The 23,824-nt window shown below is 40.8% G+C and overlaps 3 protein-coding genes across 5 annotated transcripts in view; all 3 read right to left on the bottom strand.

Annotated features, from left to right (window-relative positions):
- Window positions 1-1,417, bottom strand: part of lig1 (ligase I, DNA, ATP-dependent) — an 83,898-nt gene extending 82,481 nt beyond the window's left edge. The window contains exons 1-2 of one of the 3 annotated variants that reach the window (XM_061839771.1): window positions 1,199-1,417; window positions 451-519 (exon numbers count right to left, since the gene is read on the bottom strand). In XM_061839771.1, the coding sequence (XP_061695755.1) occupies window positions 451-519; window positions 1,199-1,215 (86 nt within the window). In that variant the 5' untranslated portion in view covers window positions 1,216-1,417. The remainder of the gene's footprint in view (window positions 1-450; window positions 520-1,198) is intronic. The other 2 variants (XM_061839770.1, XM_061839769.1) reach the window with 2 other exon arrangements.
- Window positions 1,418-2,359: 942 nt separating this feature from the next.
- On the bottom strand, window positions 2,360-9,068 carry LOC133511032 (ETS domain-containing transcription factor ERF-like). The gene is made up of 6 exons (XM_061839612.1): window positions 9,005-9,068; window positions 5,368-5,427; window positions 5,159-5,210; window positions 4,691-4,931; window positions 2,704-2,818; window positions 2,360-2,548 (listed from the first exon to the last, which is right to left on the bottom strand). The coding sequence occupies exons 3-6, from the start codon at window positions 5,208-5,210 to the stop codon at window positions 2,360-2,362; spliced, it is 597 nt and encodes a 198-aa protein (XP_061695596.1). The 5' UTR covers window positions 5,368-5,427; window positions 9,005-9,068.
- A 3,021-nt stretch (window positions 9,069-12,089) lies between these two features.
- pip4p1a (phosphatidylinositol-4,5-bisphosphate 4-phosphatase 1a) lies at window positions 12,090-23,717 on the bottom strand. Its single transcript, XM_061840073.1, has 7 exons — window positions 23,402-23,717; window positions 20,459-20,652; window positions 19,439-19,545; window positions 19,173-19,278; window positions 16,290-16,342; window positions 15,429-15,519; window positions 12,090-14,753 (listed from the first exon to the last, which is right to left on the bottom strand). The coding sequence occupies exons 1-7, from the start codon at window positions 23,517-23,519 to the stop codon at window positions 14,610-14,612; spliced, it is 813 nt and encodes a 270-aa protein (XP_061696057.1). The 5' UTR covers window positions 23,520-23,717; the 3' UTR covers window positions 12,090-14,609.
- Window positions 23,718-23,824: the final 107 nt, after the last annotated feature.

Here is a 23,824-nt window from a genome sequence, read left to right as displayed (position 1 = left end):
GTCAAGCTTATCTACATCACAAGCAAAGATCTCCCTTCGCCTTCCCTTCCCACTCCCGAACTACAGCAGTCAACAAAATAAACATGTCTGCCCATACAAGAGGTCTTTCTCCTGGGGACTGTCACAAAGCTTCATGAAGCTCCAACTCGCCATCATCAGTAGAGGTTAATAGGAATGATGCGGAGAAGTTACAAGACTGGGAGGGTTCTTAAAACTTTAAATTAAGGACAGATGAAATGAAAAAGGTTACGACTTCTCAGATTGCAGGGGTGGTCCGGAACCTAACTCTGACAATGAGAGATTCCAAAATTGATCCTCTATTTGTATGACCAAGAAGCTGTGCAAAACAAGTGTTATTTTAACACGTGCAATATGTGCCAAAATTGCAGTCGTTTTATCTTAATCTGCATTATGTGATACACTTTGCCATACAGTATAAGAAAACGTTACTTTATCACTTGCTTGTCATTGGCTTTCTTCTGAACATCCTTGTCCTTGGTCTTGGGCTGAAAGAACGATCTATAAGAGGCAGAAAAAAAATCGACTTTGTTTATGTGCATAATTGAAATCTTATTATTATTTTTTTCAATCTTTTGCTGATCCCAAACTGTGAAATGACCTCCCACTGCCCCCCATCTGTCTATTTTTAAAACCCATTTCACTCTATTGCTTTCAACTAGGCAAAAGATTCCGTATCTGTTCTAGCGTTTTCATTTCTTAGGTTTCCATTTATCAGTGTACGACCTTTTGTTCTTAGCTGCGATTGTATTTAAAGTGCTTTAAACAAAGTTGATTTGACAACTATAAGACAGCAACACTGGGTGCCATAAATAAAGTTGAATTGACAACTATAAAAAGCTAGCAACATTGCGTGCCATTATTTTAGACCTGTAAACTCTTCAAGATTCATAACTGACTTATAAAATAACATACTAGATTAATTTACCCTCTGCCGTAGTAGTTCCGTTTTTTAATCGCGACGTCATAATTAAACGACAGGCACCGTTAAGTAGTTCTTTCACCCCAGGTTGAATAAACCCCGAAAGTCGACATATAAAGTCCAAAATATTTTTTAAAAGGAATATTTCACAGATAAGTGCTGAGGTCGTGGTGACTTGAGGAGTCGAGCAAACAGTAGCTAACTTCAATGTCCTCCGTAAATAAACAAGCTAGTAGCACGGAAAAGCGGACAACTTACGCTATGCTGCGCTGCATGTTGGCGACAAACTCTTCCCCGAATCGCTAAATCGACGACTAAAATTGTTAAATACAGTACATAAAAGTAAAATAATAATAATACTCCACAACTGAAGACAGCGACTCCCGCGTTGAAGTTCCGACTCACAACATTGCGCGCCAAAAAAAATTGCCGTTTCCGTCAAAGATCGTCTATAAGGAGCAAGAGCTTGTGTGTGGGAGGAAAGCCGAACGGAAGAACGTTTGGCAGTACCACACAGTAATACTAATACTTCAATAGAATGTGGTAATACTAATAATATTTTACATTTGGTGTATCCATGTAAGCAAGAACGTAAACATCAGTACTTGGTGAATACAAGAGAAGTTGAAAAAAATGTGTAGTTTTGTAAATATAATTGCTATATTTATATATAATTAGAGTTATTATTTACATATGTCTACTTTGAAAGTACTACTGCACAATTACAGATGTATAATGTGGAGAGACTTGGGTTAGGACTCGTTATGTTTCTACTTCCTCTTTCCAAGGATGTGAAAGTGTGTCTGCTTTACTGGTTATGGTTTATTTTTTTACGTTAATATTGTCATATTTAGTACAGCTTACATATTTGAATAGAAAACACTCAAGAGAGAGAGAGAGGAGAGAGAGAGAGAGAGAGAGAGGAGAGAGAGAGAGAGAGAGAGAGATAGATAGATAGAAGATAGATAGATAGATGATAGATAGATAGATAGATAGATAGAAGATAGATAGATAGATATAGATAGATAGATAGATAGATATAGATAGATAGATAGATAGATAGATAGATAGATAGATAGATATAGATAGATAGATAGATATAGATAGATAGATAGATAGATAGATAGATAGATAGATAGATAGATAGATAGATAGATAGATAGATAGATAGATAGATAGAAACTGTTAACATCTTTCTTCTGGAAATCTAGATTTAGAAAGCAGCGATACATTTAAAAGTGATACAATCAAACCCTAAAGCAAATACAGTCCAACGAATGACACAGAGCAAGCTAATATACCTTGAGTATGTTCTTTATTGACACAAGCGCCACATTGTTAGCCCAATCTTCTCACTGGGAGGAGAGAGGGAAAAAAACATCTCCAAAAATAATTTCAGGCAGCTTTGGGACACGTGCGTCAAAGCGCTCCAGCCACTACTTGAGTTTGCTTTCCGAGCTTCAGACGACTTAGGTGGTCCTGCCAGGTGATGAAGGGGAAGGAGGTCTGGAGAAGAGGTGGCGGTGGACTGGGATGATAATAATGATGATGATGATGTTGATGATGAGGGAGGCAGCATGGAGGCGAGAACAGGTCAGGCCGCGGTGCCTGGATCGGAAGATCATGTCTAAATTATGCATCAGTCAGCCATTGAAAATGGTCAATCTATATGAAGTTACACATTTGTCACTAGAAGCCGGTTACACATCTCAGATTTTACATGGACTTCGATGTGTGTGTTTTTTCAATGATGTAATAAAGACCTGATGACAAGATGGCGGCAGGCGGTAGTTGACCAGGATGAATTTGCTGAAGTTAAACTTGTACGTGAATCTCTTGCCTCTGGTTTTGTGCAGGATGCGCTTGTTGTAGTAGTACCTATGAAAATATGTCATCATACAGAGTCACGTCATACTGTTCATTCCTTTGACAATGACATCATTTGCACTACCACGTCAGAAAAAAGTGGGCTGAACCAATTTTTTTTTTTAATGCTTCCCTTTAGTTTCTGTATTAGTTTTATTCTTTGTGAATAATGTATGAGGTATTTGGCAGGTGTGAGATCAAAAAGGGTTGCAAAGTATTATTTAATTAATTTAAAAATCGATTGTAAAAACTGTGACAAACAAATATGAGCGTTTCGCTGTGGCGACCCCTAACGGGACAAGCTGAATGAAACATACTATTTCAAAATTGATTTGAAAAAAAAGCATCTAAAGATCAAGTGTCATCCCTATAAACATTCTAAAATAGATATTGAAATGAAAAACACATACAACATTATTCACTTTAATGTCTACGTGAAAAAATAAATATGAGCGCAGAGCACATTATCCATGCGCAAATTTGCGGAAGTCTCTTTCGACATCCAGGTGGTCGCCATATTGGCTGTATTTACTATCAGTGATGTCAACCCTGACATTCGCCATTGAAAACACGCTGTGGCCCCTAGTGTGGGAGACGAACACGGCCCTTCTGACATGGAAGCTCTTTTCGAAGAAGAGAACATCTCACAACCGAGTCAAGTGTCCGAGGCAATGTTACCCTATTGTTTCGAGCCATATTTAGATGATATGCGGATCACTTGTAACTAACAACAGACTCCCCAACAGTATGACAGTATGTAGCATACTCAGCCACAAGCGAGACAACGCGGTGGCCCGGGTGCAACGAACCGATCACGGTTTCGGCCAGGATGGCACCGAGGTGGCTCATCGCGGCGCCGAGCCGGCCCGCTTTACGGCATTGTCGTCGCTCGCGGCTGACTGCGCCATTGTCGGCGGCATCGTTCATCAGACTCCACGAGGCACGACGCGGCAGCCTTCGCCGGTGAGCCCAACGCAGCAGCCTTCGCAGCTGAGCCGACGCAGAAGCCGTCCGACACGCACATTGACACATTTAGCACCCCTGTCATATGTACGCGGATCTTTTGTTACATGAGAGACGGCTTACGTGGTCCACCCCAAACTATTATTTTTTTTTAGTAGCTGTATTTACACCTACCTGTCAGTTGTAACCCACAAAGCTCTCGTCCTTTGCACCAGTGCAATCCATTTTTTTACGTCGAACCGGGTCTATTGGAAACTTATGAAGGGTAAATCCATGCTCCGGAGTGTTCAAGCAATATTTTGGCATTTTGGCTAAAGCGAAGGAACAACGAGCTCCCTTCCCACAGGTAAAACTAATAAAAACAAACAAGTCCGCTTGAGCACGCTACTGCATACAACGTTACTTCCTGCTTCCTTGTCGAAAGCAAATCCTTCGAGAGGCGGGAGTTACAAAAAGGCCATATACGTCAAAATCATGTTTTGTGGTGAAAAAACGGATGGGTCCATACCGGCTGCCGTTTTTTCATTAATAACATACTAAAAATCATCCATTTCATGACACTTGACCTTTAAATCAAAATAGCTTACCTCAAACCAGGATTTGAACAACCATGCACAAATCAAAACACAGCACTTACATTTCAAAGTCGTGTTCAATGACCTGCCACCATTTAAAGTGCATCTGCTTAATGCCAAAGTTCAGTTGTTCTAGTTGGCTTTTCCTGACATTTCTTTTCGTGTCTAGCAGAAGTGTGAAGGTTTTGCGCTCACGCTAACACTGACGGTATTTGGAACTGTTCATAATTCCCTCTATTGTAGGGATCAGTTCGGCATTAGCCAATCACTTTTCTGCCACCCGGTTCTGCTTTTTGAACACAAACAGGATTCAAAGTTGTGTAGTTGTGCCACCAACGGGTCCTACCTTAGTGCCCGACTAAGCTTGTCGTAGTTCATGTGTGGCTTTCCCTTCCTTTCGCCCCACAGCCTCGCCAGCCTCTCGGGGTCGCGGATGACGAACTCACCCCACTCGCCTCCCCAGCCGATGGTGTCTCCCCGCCCGCCACCGCCGCCGCTGAGCAGCTCCAACAGGAAGTGCCACAGCTGCACCTGCCGTGTACCCGAAGACCACGCCGGCCTGTAGGCCCAGTCGGGGAACGCCACTGCTGTCGGGGGAGGAAGGGATGAAGGGAGAGGGGCGTCAGTGGACAGCGATTTCAAAAACTGGGTTTACTTTATGACTGCTAAGTCCCACGTAAAAAATTTGGCTTTGTGGCAACGACAAGATATTAATAAAAACATATTTGCTTCACAAGGATACCATTTAAAACATGTTTTTTCTTCTTTATGAATGTGCATCCTTCACTAAACACACACACACACACTTAGTTACTTCTACTCCAGTAAGGTGATGAAAAATGTCCCAGTGAGGCTGTGCACTGCATCTGAGGAAGGAAAAAACAATGACGGTGCTGTCACTGTATTATTATCTTTTTTTTTAAGTATATTTAAAGAAATGTCTTTTATGCCTCCCCACCTATAAAATTATATTTAAGGACAGAGTCAAATAAATGTGTGAGGGAAAAGGAAATATAAAGTTACCTTGATGAAAAGGAGGAAGATGACACTGAAGACGATGAGTTTAGTAGGAATGAGGGGAGACTGCAGGATGGATGCAGCTCAATCTTCAAATCTCCTAAAACACCCATCCCTGACCACCGCCCCCCAGCCCCCCGAACACTCCTTCTCCTCACCCGTCCCACAGCAAGACACTCGAGCCGATACGCGGATAGACACGCAGACAGACTCAAATAGATAGACAAATAGTCAAGTGAGGAAAAGGTGCAACTTCAGGCTGTCGGTGAAGGCGACGCTCAAATTAAATAGATGGGTTAGTGATGGAAAGAGAAAGTGTTGAATTCAGATTGTCACTGAAGGCAACACTTGACTTGAATGGATGGATGGATGGATGGAGGCAACACCTGGTTTAGAAAGAGTGATAGACAGACAAATGAAACAATAGACTAGATAAATAGAGTTGTGTGAAGGGGGAAATTTTGATTTCACGCTGCACTTGAAGGCATTGCATGGAATAGACAGATCATGCTAAATGAAGACCTCGTTATGAAGGCAATGCTTGACTTGGATGGATGGGTGGATCGATGATTGTGTGAGGAGGAAATGTGTTTTAAGATTTTGAGGATATTTGAAGGCAACATCTGACTTCAATTCATAAATAGAGAGGAATAGCTGTCTGTGGGGGTGATTTCTGGCTATCCCTGAAGGCAGTATCAGATTTAGACAGATTGATTGTTGTCAGCACAATGAAGTCTGGTTAGCACATCTGCTTCACAGTTCTGAGGACCGGGGTTCAAATCCCAGCCTCACCTGTGTGGAGTTTGTATGTTCTCTCTGTGCCTGTGTGGGTTTTCTCCGGGTACTCTGGTATCCTCCCACATCCAAAAAACATGCGTGCTAGGTTAACTGAAGACTCTAATTGTCCGTAGGTGTAAATGGTTGTTTGTTTCTATGTGCCCTGCGACTGGCTGGGGACCAATTCAACGTGTAATGCCCCTCTCGCCCAGAGTTAGCACACCCGTAACTCTAGTGAGACTGAATAGTGCAGAAAATGTATTGATATTATTATTATTAGGAGTGTTATTTTCTACCATTGCGGCTAACACGAACAGAGGGCTATCTTAGCTTTAACAGAAAAACTAAAAATGTGACTAGATTTGATTTGGGACAAATTATTCCCTTTATTTATTTTAAAAGACTATGAAGTATATCACGAATGTCAATATAGAAATGTGTTTTTAAATAAATTTACTTTTCACACTTGTCAAACGTGGAATAATCTGATAACTCTCTTGACAGTTGTGATTTCAGACTATTACTGCAGGTGACATCTGACTCGGATGTGGGAAATGAACAAATTGGGTTATACAAGTGGTGTTTTAGTAATGTGCAACAAATGATGAGATCAAACGCCAAATGGAAATTCAAAACAGAAACTGCCTTTGGCAATACACAAAATCCCAAAGATTAGCGCGCACACACACACACACACACGAACATGCACTCACACATGCTCTTTGCGTCTTGGAGATTGGATAGCTGACACCGGTGGCTTTTAATTCCAGAGTAAACACAAATAGTCTGCCAGATGCACATCAATTATGGATGCGGCTAATTGACTTTTCGCAGCTCAGGGGTCATCCATAAAAAAAAAATAAAAAAAAATTTAGAAAAGCCTGAAACCAAACACATCTTCACTTTCACACACAGACATGACAGCATCACCATGGCTTTTATTTTTCTTTAAATTCAACTCTAAGACTTGAGGACGCTGTGAACACTCTCACAACTGCAACAATTTCATATGGGTTGTTTTCATTGACCTCACATTTTTTGCAGAATTACCCATAAACCACTGCGCGCCGCCATTTAACCTCTCTACCTAATGCGTACCAAGTATGGAAGTCCACAGAATGCTCTCAGTTACTGTTTGTGTTTTTGTGTTTCACGAGAGTCTCAGGACTCAAGTACACAAGAGCAAGTCCTTTGCTAACCATCAGAGAGCCTTCTTCTGGCTTTTTTTCAACAACTCTCTGCAATTCGCTGAAGTTTTTTCCAGAGTCACAAGTCGGCACGCTCTTCGAAGCCTCGTGATCCGGTACACAAGTCCGGCTGCGTAAGCGGGTACATCGTCTAAATGCTTCCGAGGAAAGGCTTTGGACGTTCTGCGGCTCTGTGCTTCACGGAGACTCGGCTTTGTGGACGATTGCCCGACGCTTCTATCCCGCTGCTCGGTCTCAACCTCCATCATGCTGATGTGTTGCCGAGCTAAGCTAACAAGCTTAATCGATACTCTTTTCAGAAGGCCAACATGACAGTTAAGATCGTTTTTTGTTAGTCACTGGAAGGATTCGAGACTTTTGTGAAATACTGGATTTGTTTATTCTTTTGTCTTTCTGCCATTGTCATCAAATTTTAAACAAATAATAAATATTTTGCTTTGCTTGTGGTGAACTAATATACAGGCTTTACTTTTTGAAAACAATTGAATAAATGGAATTTGCCTCGATATTAAAAAAAATAATATTTCACCACCTTTTGTTTTCCGTGTTAGCATACAGGGAAGTGCTCCTCCTTCGTGATTTTTCTCAAGTAGCGTAAAAGATCAAGGGCTCAATAACGCGCCTTTGTCACGCAGTCCTGAGTCCCATGATGTGTGTGTGCCAAGTAGCCTAATAGTCAGTCTTGGCTTGATGTGCTGTCGGTGGCCTCTTCAATAAATGCGGTTAGAAACATAATGTCGTCCACCTTGCCGATGTATGAGTAGCGGGAGCTCAGGGATCGAAAATGGCCGCCGTTCGAGGCAGCCCAACGGGTGACATCACGTGACAACAACCCATTGTCGTCAGCAGTCAGGTTTTGACAACCTTAACTATTCAAAGAACCATTTTGAAAGCCGTCACCCACACGAAACACCGGGAGCCACAAAATGTCGTTTTTCTTCATCACTTTTCTGCACTTATAATGCATATTTTGACAGACCATTTTTGATATTTTCACCAACATGGCCACCACACAGGAAAAGCAGCATTAATGTCTGGGGCGACACCCTGCAAAAAGCCTTGTCTTGTGGGGGTTAAGTCTGGATTTGATCATGCGTTGAAAGGACTGTTTGTTTTACGGCTGACGAGCGCTCGGTTTAATCTGGCGCTTAGCCTCACGCTCTTTATCCTCATCCTGCCCTTCATCTCAATCCTATCATGTACACACATATACCGACTAAGACACGTACGCATGGGCTTTGCCTCTAGTCCAGCGTCCATCCTTATTGTCTGTCATTTCCTCTACATTTGCACACGCCGCAATGTGCCATGTGTGTCTACGTACATGCGTGTGTGTGCGCGCGTGTGTTGCAGCAGATGAAGGTCACGCTGTGGCAGGTCTTAAGGGTCACATCGAGTTAGCCGTCTAAGCGGGATGGAGGCTTTACTGTGTGTGTGTGTATATATGTGTGTGAAAAAGTTACACGAGCACTATACAGCTAGAATCTTAGCTTAAATGCAGAAATCCTCCATTAGAGAGCCTGGGAACACCATTTTTGTTCAAAGTTTCTGACTCGCTGATGAGGTTTACTGTAAAGTAGCTCACAATATACTGCTAAACAGGTTGGAAAATGTGGGTAGGACAAAATGGAATGGTCCTTAAATGGTTTAAGTCCTACCTGGAGGAAAGGAGGTACTTTGTGACCATTGGAGGTGCTCGGTCTTAGCAAATTGCAATGACCTATCGGGTCCCTCATGAGTCAGTTCTTGGACCTCTCCTGTTCAGCCTGTATATGCTACCCTTGTCTCAAATTCTTCAAAACTTTAATTTTGACTACCATAGCTATGCAGATGACACAAAGTTATATTTAGCAGTGCCTCCAGATGACTACAGTTCAATTAAGGTATTGTCCCACTGTCTAAATCAGATAACTGGATAAGCCAAAATTTTCTTCAATTAAATCACAAGAAAACTGAGACAATTGATTTTAGCAATAAAGAAAAGAGCAATGCTGTTAGTAAACACCTGGACTCTCTTGTCTTAAAAAAAAAAAAAACAAAGACCAAGTCCGAAACATTGGTGTTCTCATTGATTCCGACCTGACTTTCAACAATCATATCAAATCAATCACAAAAACTGCCTTCAACCATCTGAAAAACATATCAAGAATCAAGTCTTGTATGTGTCAAGCAGACCAGGAAAAGCTCATCCATGCTTTTATCTCAAGTAGACTTGACTACTGTAATGGTCTTCTGACTGGACCCCCCCCCCAAAAAAAAAAAAAAAAAAGAGTGTTAAACAGCTGCAGCTCATTCAGAATGCTGCAGCTCGTTTTCTGACAAAAACAAAGCGGTCAGAGCCTATAGCCCCAATCCTAAAGTCCTTGGACTGGCTTCCAGTCAGCTTTAGAATAAATTTTAAAGTTCTGCTACTGGTCTATAAATCACAAAATGATTTAGGTCCTGAATACATGAAAGAAATGCTTACGGAATACAAACCCAGTAGAGCTCTGAGATCGACTGACTCAGGTCAAATAGTGGAGCGAAGAGTCCAAAGCAAACATGATGAAGCAGCATTTCGCTATTATGCTGCACACAAATGGAATAAGTTGCCAACAAAGGTGAGGTCAGCCCCAAGTGTGAATGGTTTTAAACCCAGGTTGAAAACTCTTCTTTTTTCTCATGCTTTTTTAGAAAATATCCACTTTTTGATCATATCACTTGCACTGTATGCGGTTTTGATTGTCTTTTTTAAAATATTTTGTTTTTATCCCATTTTAAATGTTTTATCGCTTTGTTTTCAAATGCCTTTAATCATGTAAAGCACATTGAGTTACCTTGTGTATGAAATGCGCTACACAAATAAATTTGCTTTGCTTTGTTAAAGTGAAACATGAAATACACAGCAGGAGGGGACGCTAACTTTTTGCACTAATAGCATCGATGCGACCAAGTTTTTTTCTTGCTTTTACCAGGATGTGATTTGGTCACATATTTCTTTCCGAGCTTCGCCTGTTTGAGTTCTGTTCCGAAATTCAGTCTATGTAGTCTTGTGACAGCGTGCTGAATGTAATTTCTATCAGTTCTGGGGAAAATGCATTTGATATGAATAAACCGAGTTACGAGCTTGGTTGCCGAATGAATTAAACCCCTAAATCAAAGTACCACTGTATATAGGGGCTGTATCGATTATGATATACAGCACATTCATGTTGGTGTGGCACAGTCATCGATCTCCATTATGAAGACAAACAACGAAGACGGAGCTTTGGCGCCTACGGGCAACGTAAAGTAACTAATGAAGAATTAAGTCAATAAAAAGGAGAATAAAGAAAAAGACCTGCAGCAAGTCACAATGAAGTGAAAGTGTGTGTGTGTGCGCACAATAAAGACACTTCACAACGTCCTCAGAAGGTTATTAAGGTTCGCTGGTGGTTCAGGTGTCTCTCGGGGGACTTATGTGGGCTCTTAAAGCTTTTTCTCCTAGCAAACCCTTCATCTCTGTTCTGTCCAGGCAGAAAAAAAGGAGGGGTGGGGGTTCTGGCATCCTCACAGAACCAGAGAGCTCCTTAAGGTGCCAGGACAAAGAGGACCTTCCTTTATAGAAATCTTTCGCTTTGGGAGGAAAAGTCTGAAGTCAGGACTACATGTTTTGCCAAAAGAATTAATGGAAAGATAATGAGTCAATTTCTCGGTCAAACTAGCACAAAAACATGCAGCTAATGCTTACGTTAGAGCACATTTTTAAAATTTTACTCTGTGATTGGAAAGTCTCTCACCCAAAGTTAGCTGGGATAGGATGCAGCATGTCCGCATCCCTAGTGAGAACAAGCAGCATGGAAAATGGATGGAAACGTGTGCGTTCATACAGTTTGTTAGCATTTTGCGTTAACATAAATATAGCATATTATAGTACAGCCAAGAGATAGAAAAGTATTACTGTGGAGAATGTTACAAAAATGTTCAAAACACTTCTTTTCCAATCTATCTCTCTCTCTCTCTCTCTCTCTCTCTCTCTCTCTCTCTCTCTCTCTCTCTCTCTCTCTCTCTCTATATATATATATATTATTAGATGGAGGAATAAATAAAATTAGCCCGAGTTTGTAAGAAATTGATAAAAAAAAAAATAATAAAAGCACTTTTACGTCATAAACCCAGAAACAATTTCATAATTTTCACAACCACAGAAAATGTCATTTGAATTAAAAAAAAAAAAAGTGGTAAAAAAGCTTGCAGGAGACTGAGAAAACAGTTTTGGTGGGCCTTTGCTAAATTGAACCCATACTGCCCACACCATTCAGGGCCAAGTCAGGCATGTGAACCACTACACCATGAGTTTATATGTACAGTAATAAATATTCCCAACACACCAAGGGATTAAAACGTGGCATTGTATAACATTGGCATTTTGTACTAACAACACCATCCCATTTAGTTTACACACAGACAATATTTACCTTTGTGCTGACAAGGGTGTTAATTATTTGAATGTATCGAACTATTATGCAGACTAGTGCTGCGTAGCAAAACTTTTGCATGTTAATCCAACACCACCGTAGCATTATTTTTTCAGAAAAGCATTTTGCTAACCTGGAAAAAGACAAAGGTGTTGATTGTTTTAAAATCTGTTTTCATATGCAGACTGCATAATGTTAGCATTTTTAACTATCAGGCTATCAATGTCATAGAATCAGAACAGAAAAATGCTCACACATCAGTCACGTGTACGTGTGTATTATATATAAAAACAAAATGACACCACACTCGCATTTGACACCTCTTTTATTTGGCAGCCTCTCGGTTCACGCGGTCTGTAGATCACAAACTGGTCCCCAGACAGGCCGCACACAATTGACTGGTTTATTAAAACACCATCCAAATTACTGCACTGATTTGAGAACAGATTTAAAAAGAAAAAAAAACATGATTGAAAAAAAACAATAAAACATTAAGGCTTTTTCTCTCTACCAAGATCATTGAGAATTTAGCACAAAATTTGACAAAAAACTGTTGCTGTGTAAGGTGCAGGGTGTGTGTGTGTGTGTGTGTGCATATGGCATGTGAATAGGTGTGTGTCTTTGTGTGTGTTTCAGGCTCATCAGGTTAGTGGCTCATCAAAAAAAGAAATAAATACGTAACAGAAGTAGAACTAAAAAGGATCACAATTTTAGTGTTTTTGTTTCCCCCATACCCCTCCGTTCTGAGCAATTGGCTGATTCACCTCTTGTCACTGGGAAAAGCAAAGATTATTTACAAAACGGAAGAAAAAAAATTGCGACAAAGGAGGTTAGCATCGCCAGATTGAAAGGATCAGACCTAAATGTGTACAGCAACATTGCGATTCTGATGAAACGTTTACAATATCTGAGAGGCTTGTCTCGTTTTGATTGCAGTTACAATAAGGATACACGCTTTACAACTTTAACAAAAAAAAAAGTGAAATCAAGTCAGAAACTAGCTCAATGTTGTCAACTTAAGAGGCGTTAAACATAGCAATAATAATTCCAGTCCAGTTTTATGATTTCATTTCCCGCGAGTCTTTTCATAGGAGTTGCCAGGAAATCTGACCTTTCTAAAATTTTTATGACCGTTACAAGTGGCCAAACATCCTGGTTGACACAAAAAAAAAAAAAAAGTTGCATTGAAACGGGAGCTATCGTTGCTAACTGGTTTCCTTTACCTCATTTAAAAAAAAAAAAAAAGCTTCAGGGAACCTTGATTAAAAACGACATTTGTGATTATGTTATTACGATTTAACCTCTCAGACATTTTTCATAAGCGTTCGCAACGGAATGGACCTGGCCTTAACAATTTCACAAAATAACTGGTCAAAAAGGAAACTAGCCTCACTAAGCATCAAGCACCATTGTGACAGCAATGGAACTAATTAATGCATCTTCTGTTTTGATCGTGGTTACCATGGCGATGCAGTCTTCTCCACATGGAATAAGTCGCATTAAAGCAGAATGCAGCTTCCATTACATTGTTTTATGAAAAAAACCCGGATTAAATCAAACAGACATTGGGAATATGGTGAAGTATCATTTTTTTTTTTTAAACATCCAAAGAGTATTCATAAACAAAACGGAACCAACTCGTCTTGAGTTTTGGTTTTGGTTTAAGTGGTCTATGAGAAAACTGGCATTGGTGAACTGAGAAACATTCTGACTGAATTTGACACAAAGGTCAGAGGGTTGTTTGTATTAAAAAAAAAAAAAAAAAGTAAAGGAGCGGTTTTGATCATTGTTCCCATGGCGATACAGTCACCACTATTTCTTGAAGAAAAAAAAAAAAAAGAAGCTAACCTCACGGAATGTAAAACGGTGATTATTGTGAGGTTTTTATAAGTTAACAAGGAGTCTTCCGTAAAAGTTTTGGACTTGGCGTGACATGGTTGGATCGTGGTTATTATGGCAATGCCTCCTTCACGATTTCATGAAATAATTCAAATCAGGGCAGAAACTAAACTAATTTCAGGTACTTTTTGGAAAACAATTAAGACATTGCAATTATGGTGAAGTCTTTTAGAATTCTCTCCCGTAAAGCGCAGTGTATTTTTTTTTTGTCCTTTTCAACAAAGCTCCTCCCAACCTCCATCAGTGACCAATCAGGAAGCCTGTCACTTACAGCAATTAAAAAAATAAAAAGTAACGTCCCCCTGGTAGTGCATTCACAGAAAGCAGGGATTTTAACGTTTTGTTCTCGGCTTCAGAAAGCAATGCATTAACTCCAGTAAATTATACAAAATATTTTGCTTGTATATGCGTAGCACTTATGCTAGTAATGGTAAACAAAGCTGTCGAGAACAGCGGTTCCAGAAGTACTTTTTCCTTTGAAAAGCGTTAGCTAGCTTCAAAGACCATTTGGCCGTCGCCATTCAAAATGTTTTGTGTATGCTCAAAATTCCTTCCATTAGCGTTGATTTTTCAGGATCAAAGTCGCTCCCCAGGGGGATGGGGAATATTCGCAGGCGGCGGTGTACCTTCACACGCGTCGAAACATTTCAATTGCTTCCTTCATCCTTTTACTTCACAAAGACAGCGGCAGTGGGAATGTCGCCGGTTTAAAAACATGTTAAATGCTTCATTCGAGGTGCGGAAACAACAAAGGTGACAGAGGGCGGGTAGATGGAATAAAAATGAATACAGAAGTAGCCACACCACCAGAATAGTGAAATAAATATTTCTTATCTTGTTTTTAAAGCAATTCATCCTCCGGCCTGGCCACTCAGAGAACTGTTTGGAGGAAAGTAGGTAGGGGAGGGGGGACTTGAGGGCAGGGGCTTTATGTGAAACTCTGGAGAGGCTGGCTGACACGCATGCAGACCCAGTAGAAGGCCCGCACCAGGGTCACCAACACCAGGAGCAGAAGAACGGCCCACGAGGCATAAATACCAGGGTAGGTCTCGGCCTTCAGCCACGTGCCAGCCTAAAGAGACAAGGGTGGCGTGTTAGAGTGTTCCCCGTAGTGCAGAGACATCTATAACCACACAATGGCTGTCATGAGTCAAAAAAAAAGTAGAAAGAAGCCATGCCAGAAAAGACACGGGAAGATTTTCAAAATTGTGCTGCATATTTCGTTCCATATGCGTTTTGAGTAGTCAAGGAAGCCCTTCGTCTGATTTTGACAAATCAGACCACCACTCCAGTTCCACTTGATGAAAGCAAAGTGACGACAGCAGCACGGGGAGAATGCTAACAACTATGTACCACAGTTTTGTGCTCCTGTAGCGCCCTCAGATGGCCGTCGAGAAAAATCCATTGAATTCTTTTCCATTGGCTGGGCTTCGGTTTTGCTGCAGTCAAATTTCATCATGTCTAGACAATGCTCTTCGCATGTTGAATCCCGGTGCCACATTTAGTCGCAAACCAAATGTAACGTAAAATCCCATATTTGTTATCCATCAGTGTGTTTATTTATACACTGTCTGCAAAAGTAGTAATTTTTAGACATTCACATCTGTGGTAAAAAAGGGTAGAAAAACCTTTTCAGGCACATCTTCTCAAAATCTGATGAGATTTGACACGATTTTTAAGTGGAATAATCTACAGTCACAATTTTAACCGTAAAGGTTACAAACATAAAAAAAAAAAAAAAACTTACAATCAGGCCAGCAGTGGAGATGCAGAACAGCAAGCAGAGCAGAAAACACCACATGCTCCGCCTCCTGGGATACCGCTGACCAATGGAGGACCTTCAAATAAGACAAAAAAAAGTTGAGGATGTTTGGAAAAAAATATTATAATCTAATTATTTAAAAAATAATGTTGTTGTGAGGGTATGATGACAAGATAAGGATTTTGTCACGCCAAAACATCCGTTTGGACAGTACGCAAAAAGCAATATTAACAAGATTTTCCATGAGTGTCTGAAATGCTCCATTCAAGTTAACTGGTAAATTTCAGACCTCTCACCAGGAAAAGTGCAGTAAAATGTAACTTAATGTTGGTGCTACAGAGTTTGACTCTACTGAAATGTAAGACTGTGACGGACAACACACATTGACGCATTATAGTAAAAGAAGTACTACATGAAAATAGACAAATATTTGAAAAAACAAAACAACAATACTAAAAATTCCACCCCAAAAATATTTAGAAAATTCAAAAGGATTTAAAACAGTAATATCCCCAAGTATTAGAAAAAAAATATATATCAAAATATAGAGTTGGAAAATTGCTCAACATGTAAGAAATATTGAATTTCGAAAAGTACAAAAACATTTTTTAAAAATATTGGACAAGAAGTACTGAAAAATTAAAATATACACAAAAAGACAAAATCTATTATGAACAAAATACAAATAGGAAAATAAAAACTTGAACAATAAATTCATAAAAAGTTAGATTGATAGAAAGAAAAGAAAAAAATTAAAAAAGGAATGAAAACCTGACAAAAAAACAAATCATGAAAAAAGTTGGAAAGAATAAAACACAATCTAAAAAAAGAGAAATGACAACTCACACTTTCCTGCAGTGTGGACACCTGGCAAGCGTGCGGTCCGTGAACTCTGTCCACTGCAAGCACAAAACATTCCAACAATTAAGATAAACAGACACCAGACAACATTAAACTTGGTTAATAATCAAGTGGACCATGCTTGAGCATGGAATAGAGCGCAAAGAAAAAGTCTTTCAAAGTGTTTGTGTCCCCGTCACGTGTGCTTAAGGACGATATGTCAGATTCGTGTTGTGAGCATGCTGCCCTCCGCGCTTGAGCATGGCATGAAGTACTCACTCCTACTACTGTTGCTATAGGAGTCAGATTGGTTTGATGAACAAAACAATCCAACTTTTGGTGACAATGATGCTTGGTACATGGTACAGCTTCTTCCATGGAAGTTTGCCATAAGTGAAAAGAAGCAAATACAGTAAGTGTACCATGCTTGACCTAAAAATTGATGGTTCTTCACTTGGGGTGAGGTGAACCTCAGGGGTTCGGTGGAGGACAAGAGATAGTGTATGCACAAGTCTGCCTGTTAAAATGCTTTTCACGACACACTTAGTAGGACCCAGGATGCAGTTGACAAACTTATTGAGTATGTCCTGGAAGGGTGTGTGATAGCAATGCCTGATGAGCCATGTCGCCGTGGCATCAGACGACATCTGGAGATGGTTGGCGAAGTGATTTCAGAATGGCAACAGCAATACACTGACATGAATAGAAGACTACGCCAGCGCACGGGAGGAGCCCGGCTAAGCTATTTGCTTCTGTTCCCAACAGCTGCAATGCATGAACCTTGGAAATAAATATGAGCCATTTATATCAACCCATATTTATGGGGTTGTTGTTTGTCAACATGAAAAAACAGTAGCAAAAATATTCTTACCGATGAAAGATTATTCCCAGTTCCCTTGTGGTTGTGCGGCATTGTAAGCAACAGTATGTAGCACAATGTGGGGGCATCCTTGTTATTTTGGTTCTCGTGGGGTCCACAAAGTTGGAATGCACTGAGCAGTTAAAGGAGGGAGGTGGGGGTGTGTGGCGTTTTATCTACCTGCTGTTCATATCGACAACAGCAATAGAACAACCAGTGGAAAAAGCATCTGCGCTCGTTCATCACGTCCAAATACGGGCAAGATTGAATTGTGTGCAATAGCATGGAACATCCCGCTTTGTTGGGTTAGTGTGCACTCATGAAAGCCAAATAAATTTAGGAAGTTGAGCTTTAGCACTGTATAATAAAAGTGTCTTTTAACCTAGGGTTAACCTAACCCTAACCTAACCTGATGCGAGTAAACCTATAGTTAACTTGGGTATGGAACTGTATACCAAGCAGTGCTTCAGTTTATGGAAATGGTAGCAAGTGTCCGATCACTAATTATGCAGAGGGAAAAAAATGAGCGCTTCGTAGAGCAGCGTGACAGTCGTTAAATTAACGACCCGAGCAGCCACAGGGACGAGTGGACGATAAATTACTGTGTAAATGAGAAGGGCCAACGTGTTGAGCCGACTTTGTGTGAATAGGAAAAAAATGACCAATAAAAAAAAAAAGAGTGCTGGAGGAGGTACACTTGTAAACGGTAGAAAAAGGTATACATGGGCATTCCTCTTGATCTTCTTCATTTGTATGTGCAGCGCAGACAACCTTATCGGGCCATCGGTGACAAGAAGATCAGCCCAACAACACCCGGGACACAGATTAGAACTCCTGTTCCCCACCAAGACAGACGGAGGCGCGCTGAATGTTAAACAAGTCCCACAGCCATTGTTTTTACCACTTGAGAGGACGTCTGTTTCTGTAGTCATTTTTTTTTAATTAGCAAGATTAAGGGGGGGGGGGTCTTTGTGATGTATTTACATTTTGGTGTAAATTATACGTGTTCATTTAATTAATGATCATCATAATTTATGATCAGGTTTTTAAATTGCTTTTTGGCAATGTGCAGGTATTTCAAATATCTTTAAATTTATATAAAATTGTTCATGTAATCTGGAGTTTTAAGTTTAAAAAAAAAAAAACAAAGAATTATTCATTGAAAATGTTTTTCAAATTATGGCAATGCGTATTTGGTTGAAATATTCAATTTTTTTATTGGAATTATTTTATTTTCCAAAGATTTTGTATTTGGTTTAGGTCTGGAGACTAGCTAGGCCATGCCAGAACCTTGGAGAACCAGGGGAAAGCTTCCGTGCCATGCATGAGTTCAAACCATGACGTCTTAGTGTATTACCGACAGTCTACTTGGAAACGGAGGTCCCAGCTCTTTTCAGGTCATTGACCAAGTCCTGTCGTGTAGTCCTGGGCTGATTCCTCACCTTTCTAAGGATCATTGAGACCCCACGAGGTGATATCGTGCATGGGACCGTCATGTTTAGCTTCTTCCATTTTCTAATGATTCCTCCAACAGTGGAACTTTCTTCATCAAGCTGCTTGGCAATTTCTCAGTAGCCCTTTCCAGCCGTGTGGAGTTGTACAATTTTGTCTCTTTGGTCTTGGCCATGCTACAAGTTTGAGTATTACTAATTTTATGGATTGGACAGGTGTCTTTATGCAGCACAGGTGCATCTAATTTAGGATAATACATGGAGAGGAGGTGGACTTTTAAAGGCAGACTAACAGGTCTTTGAGGGTCAGAATTCTAGCTGATAGACAGGTGTTCAAATACTTATTTGCAGCTGTATCACATGAATAAATCGTTAAAAAAAAAAAATAAAAATCATACACTGTGATTTCTGGATTTTTCTGTTTATATTATCTCTCTCACAGTGGACATGTACTTACGATGAAAATTTCAGATCCCCCCCATGATTTCTAAGTGAGAGAACTTGCAATATAGCAAGGTGTAAACAAGTCCGAATGAAAGTGTTTGGAAAAAAAAAAAAAAAAGAGAACAGAAAACGTACCAGGAAGGTGTTGCTGCAATGTCCGCAGGAGACGCGGGCCCCGGCGGGCTGGGGGTCAGGACTGGCCGGACCAGGATGAACCGGACCCAGGTTGATTATTCGCTTACTGCACACATGCACACAAAAAAATGAGCCTAAGATGCAGAACAAGATATCCCCTACGACGCCAAAAAAAAAAGTATTCTTTTTGTCACAACATAGCTGCTTTAATGTGCACATTTGCTCTTATAGAGATGCAAGCGTGCACAAACGGACGGTGCGAGTACCAGTAGGGCCTGGGGCACGCGATTCGCTGGGAGGTGACCTTGCAGATGAGCAGACAGTTACAGGGACAGCGTACGTACTTCTTTCCGGCTGGAGCATTCTTGATGGGCTGCGCACAGAAAGGGACTCCTCACTTAACGCGAACATGGCAATCACCACTACAGTATAAAAGTGCGTGACAGTGGTGGGGGAAGCCATGACGTTCTGATAGCACATTTTATCTTTAATTGTTGAATGTTATTTTCATAAGAGCTGTAAAGATGTTTTGTGGGATGCATTTCTGTTGGAAGAAAACTGGACTACAACTCTCTAGTGCCTACATATAGGAAATGAGCTCTTTTTGTTACCGCAGGGTTAAAAAAAAAAAAAATTCAACAATGGCATCATGTGACAAACTTCAGCTTCAAAGTTTCAACAGCGCACCAATGCTGCTGGAATTGTTGAAGTGAAAGCCAATCATCACCCACAAGCAATTTACTTTCCTTTTCCAGTAACAGACGTCCAAAGAGGCAAACAATGCTACCATATTTCTCAAAGAGTGAGAGCTGGCTGTGAAGACATATATATATATATATATATATTTTTTTTTATTTTATTTTATTTTTATATTTTTTTTTAATGTAACTGCTGAGACTTTTTATAGGCCAAGCTGTACAGTGGAATCCCTTCAAAAATGATCCAATTGATTTAAGTGTCATTTTGGCGTGTCATTTTGGCGTCCAATATCAAACTAAACTTGGAGTTCAAACCATCATTGTTTGTGATTTAACAAGACTTAAGGTCAATAATCATCTAAAGTAGGAGGGGTGAAAACCTTTGTTCTCAAGAGCCAACTCTGCTTTAAAAACAGCTTGCAGTGAATGACTTAAGAATGTTGAAATGAAACATGTTGACTTCAGGTTTTATGATGGCGACACGACCATGCGAACTTGGAATGGAGTGAGTAACTTCACATTATTCCCTAAAGGACAAATCAGTGGTGTTAACCAGATGAGAGTTTCTTGGGAGAGTTTAGGACTTACTGTGGCCTCGTTACACACACCGCACTTGACCACGTGCTGGTGGATTTTTCCCTCCACTGAGATGAGACTCTGGCACACGCGGCAGCTGATGACTGGTGCGCTGCCGCTCTCGGGTGAGGTGAGGGGCGAGTACGGAGGCGGGTCCTCGCCCAGAAGTACCGACGGCTGCGTGGGGCTAGGGAATGGTGGGAAGCCTAGAATTGGGGATAAAAAAAAAGTGATAATCATGCCAAATATGGATTTAAAAATGTCTATGCATTATTGAGGTGGCATGGTTGTTCAGCTGGAAACCATTGGCCTCACAGTTCTGAGGTCCCGCGTTTAATCCCGGACCCCTGCGTGAAATTTGCATCTTTTTCCCGTGCCTGTGTGGGTTTTCTCCGGGCACTCCAGTTTCCTCCCACATTCCTAAAACATGCAACATTAATTGGACACTAAATTTCACCTAGGTGTGATTGTGAGTGCGGCTCTTTCTCTTTATGTGCCCTGAAATTGGCTGGTGTACCCTGCCTCCTGCCCGTTGACAACTGGGATAGGCTCCAGCACCCCCACGACCCACATGAGCAAAGAAAATGGATGGATGTATGGATGGATGAAAACAATTATCAAAATTGGCTCAAAACAAAACACATCTACCTCTTATCTAGGACCAGTTGGCTGCCAGCACTGGTGTGGGCGGTCACGACCCACCACTACTCTGGTCCTTGCCGATCTGTTTTTATTGCTTTTGTTGCTCTCATTCCTTTTAAAATGTGGAAGTTAGCCTGCCAGTGAGCCAGCGATGTAGTTTGCGAGAATTTTGTCCACTATTAATTGTGATGTTGCTGCCGCTTCGCCAACTGTCATGACATGAAGCAGTTTCCACGACTTTCTTAACCTCCCAAAAGACATCAATCGCTGGTGACATACAGCAGAAATCTGGAGACTTGACACGAAAAGCAAGATGGAGACGGACAAAGAGGAAGAAGCGCTGGATGACGTTTAGAAAACAATTTCCATGATTTTTCTTTTTACAAAATTATTTTCCTTTCATAATATTACAAAAAAAACTTCCTGAAATACCACAAATTGTTTGCTGTAAAATTACAAATACATTCTGAGAAAAGTTTGATCTTATTCTTTTACAATTAAAAAAGGTTCTCATAAAAAATTGACTGTGCTTGTAAAATCAGATTTTTCTTTCTGTATAATTACATTTTTCTCTCATCAGTTACCTGATAATATTTTCTTCTAATGACAACTTTCTCGTAAAAATTACAAATGCATTCTTGTTAACTTTCCACTTTTTTTATACAATTGTTTTGTTCTCATTAAATATACATTCTCACCTTCCTCTTCAGTTATTTTTTTTCAGCACAGTACAAATCATTCTTGTATTTCTCCAACTTAATTATTGTAAAGAAACATCTCATAACATTTCGAATATGCTCTTGTGAAATTAGATTCATCTCACTCACATTAAGACAACTTGGTGTTGGTGAAATTTTGACAATTCTAAAATGAGATTTTTCTTTTTGTAAAGTCTCATTTCCTCTCATAATACTATCACTTTTTTCCCCCTTAAGACCACAACTTCCTTCTCGAAAATTCGGCCTCAAGCAGAAGTAAACATCAGTGAAAAAAATTGTTTTGTACAAATGGACTGCAAAAAAAAAAAAAAAAAAAAGTCTCAGTTCCCATGACAAGTGACCGCTTCATGATTAACAGGCTAATAAGATTTAGTCTGGAGTTCTACTTTCTGAAAGCAGCTTTTGCGAGGAAAACACTCCAGGAATGTTGAGAGAGGGAATCCAACCAGTCAGGCTGTACACGTTTAAAATGACTTAAATGTATATGTAATGATTTGCTTTAATTTCATTACCACAAAAAAAACGAATATTTACATTACAAGAAAATCAAACGAGGTTTTAAAAATGATAAAAATTACATGGATGTGACATGACTTCTGAACGCAACCCTTTGGTAATCAACCTTTCGATGGCCAGACTTCTGCTTGGACCCGCCCCCCACGGTCCTCCAATTGGCTGTACGAAGAATCAATCAAAACTGCGTTCCTTTCTATGCTTGCCATTGAAAAGCACGTTTAGCCTAATTATGGTCGAATTGAGATACGTTAAGCTCTTAAAATACGACTACCGCGTTGTAATTAAATCTTAGCTAAATCACGGTGATTCTAAGCTGCGAGGTTGACGTTTAGAGAGTCTTTTAAGGCAGCTTTAGGCCGGAAAAGACTCTAGGAATGCTAAACGGAGAATCCGTCCAATCAGACTCTACGTATGGCTGACTACATATTCCTGCTTTACGTGACAGATTTGACTGAAAATGTGTGAATAATCGATAGAAATTGATGACAAGGCGTATGTTCAACTATCTGTGACGACACTTTCTGACATTTAGAGGCAAGCCCTCCCTCGTCAGCCTCTTATTGGCAAAAGCCCTGCTTGGACACACCTTCCAGAAGTCTTCCGATTGGCCGCGCGACGTGTCAATCAAAACAGGTGTTTCTGGCTTTTGCTAACCAATGAACCAGCACAATTACCTCAATTATGTTCGATTGAAATAAAAATGAGGATTTTTAATACAGCTAGCATATTTAACATTAATGTCAACTTCACATTCGTGCTAGTAAGTCATCAATTAGAAGCTTATCGAGCATTTGGGCCTGATAAACAAGCGCTAGCTCCAATTACAACTGAGTGGTTAGCTGGTTAGCCGTGGTGATGCGTTCAGGTCCTTAGCGAACACATAGACAAAACAGCACCTTCGGGCTTCTCCGGGGCAAAGTCAAGAGACAGCCCGCAACCAAAGGCCTCCCCCCGGTTAACAATAAGCACGACCAGACGGTTCTCCGTCACTGTCACAGCGTCGCGTTAGCCGTTTAGCATCCGGCGAGTCGGGGCGGAGGATGGTGAGCGCGAGCGCGGCGGAGAGGCGTACACTCACTCTGCGGCTTGCCGGCCACACCGTAGGGCGCTGCGCCGGGCGACAGGCCACCGTTGCCGCTGCCGAGAGCGCCGTCACCCAGATCCGACAGGAGCGGGGACCTCTCGCCGTCCGCCATGCCGAGAGAGAGCGAAAAAGAGAGCGAGAGCCAGGCACGGAGGGAGGGGAGAGAGCGAGAGGAGCGCTTGCTTCAGACGAGTATTTGTGTTGTATTGTTGTGTCGGAAATGCGAGCGTCACATGACCACGTTGCCGGAGCTGCTGCTGCTGCGGTTACGACGCGTGCGCATGCGCACCACCTCCAGAACTGTGCTGTATGATTTGTCTTACTTTTTCTTGGAAAGATGGGGTGATATGACGATTGAAGTATTCAGGCCACAATGGAAAGAAAAACGTTTCCTTTCAAGAAAATAAAGTCGTATTT

The sequence above is a fragment of the Syngnathoides biaculeatus genome, chromosome 13 (genome assembly GCF_019802595.1).
Source record: "Syngnathoides biaculeatus isolate LvHL_M chromosome 13, ASM1980259v1, whole genome shotgun sequence".
NCBI lineage: Eukaryota > Metazoa > Chordata > Actinopteri > Syngnathiformes > Syngnathidae > Syngnathoides > Syngnathoides biaculeatus.
The sequence above is the reverse complement of the archived record's forward strand: the minus strand, read 5'-3'. Positions and strand labels throughout refer to the sequence as shown.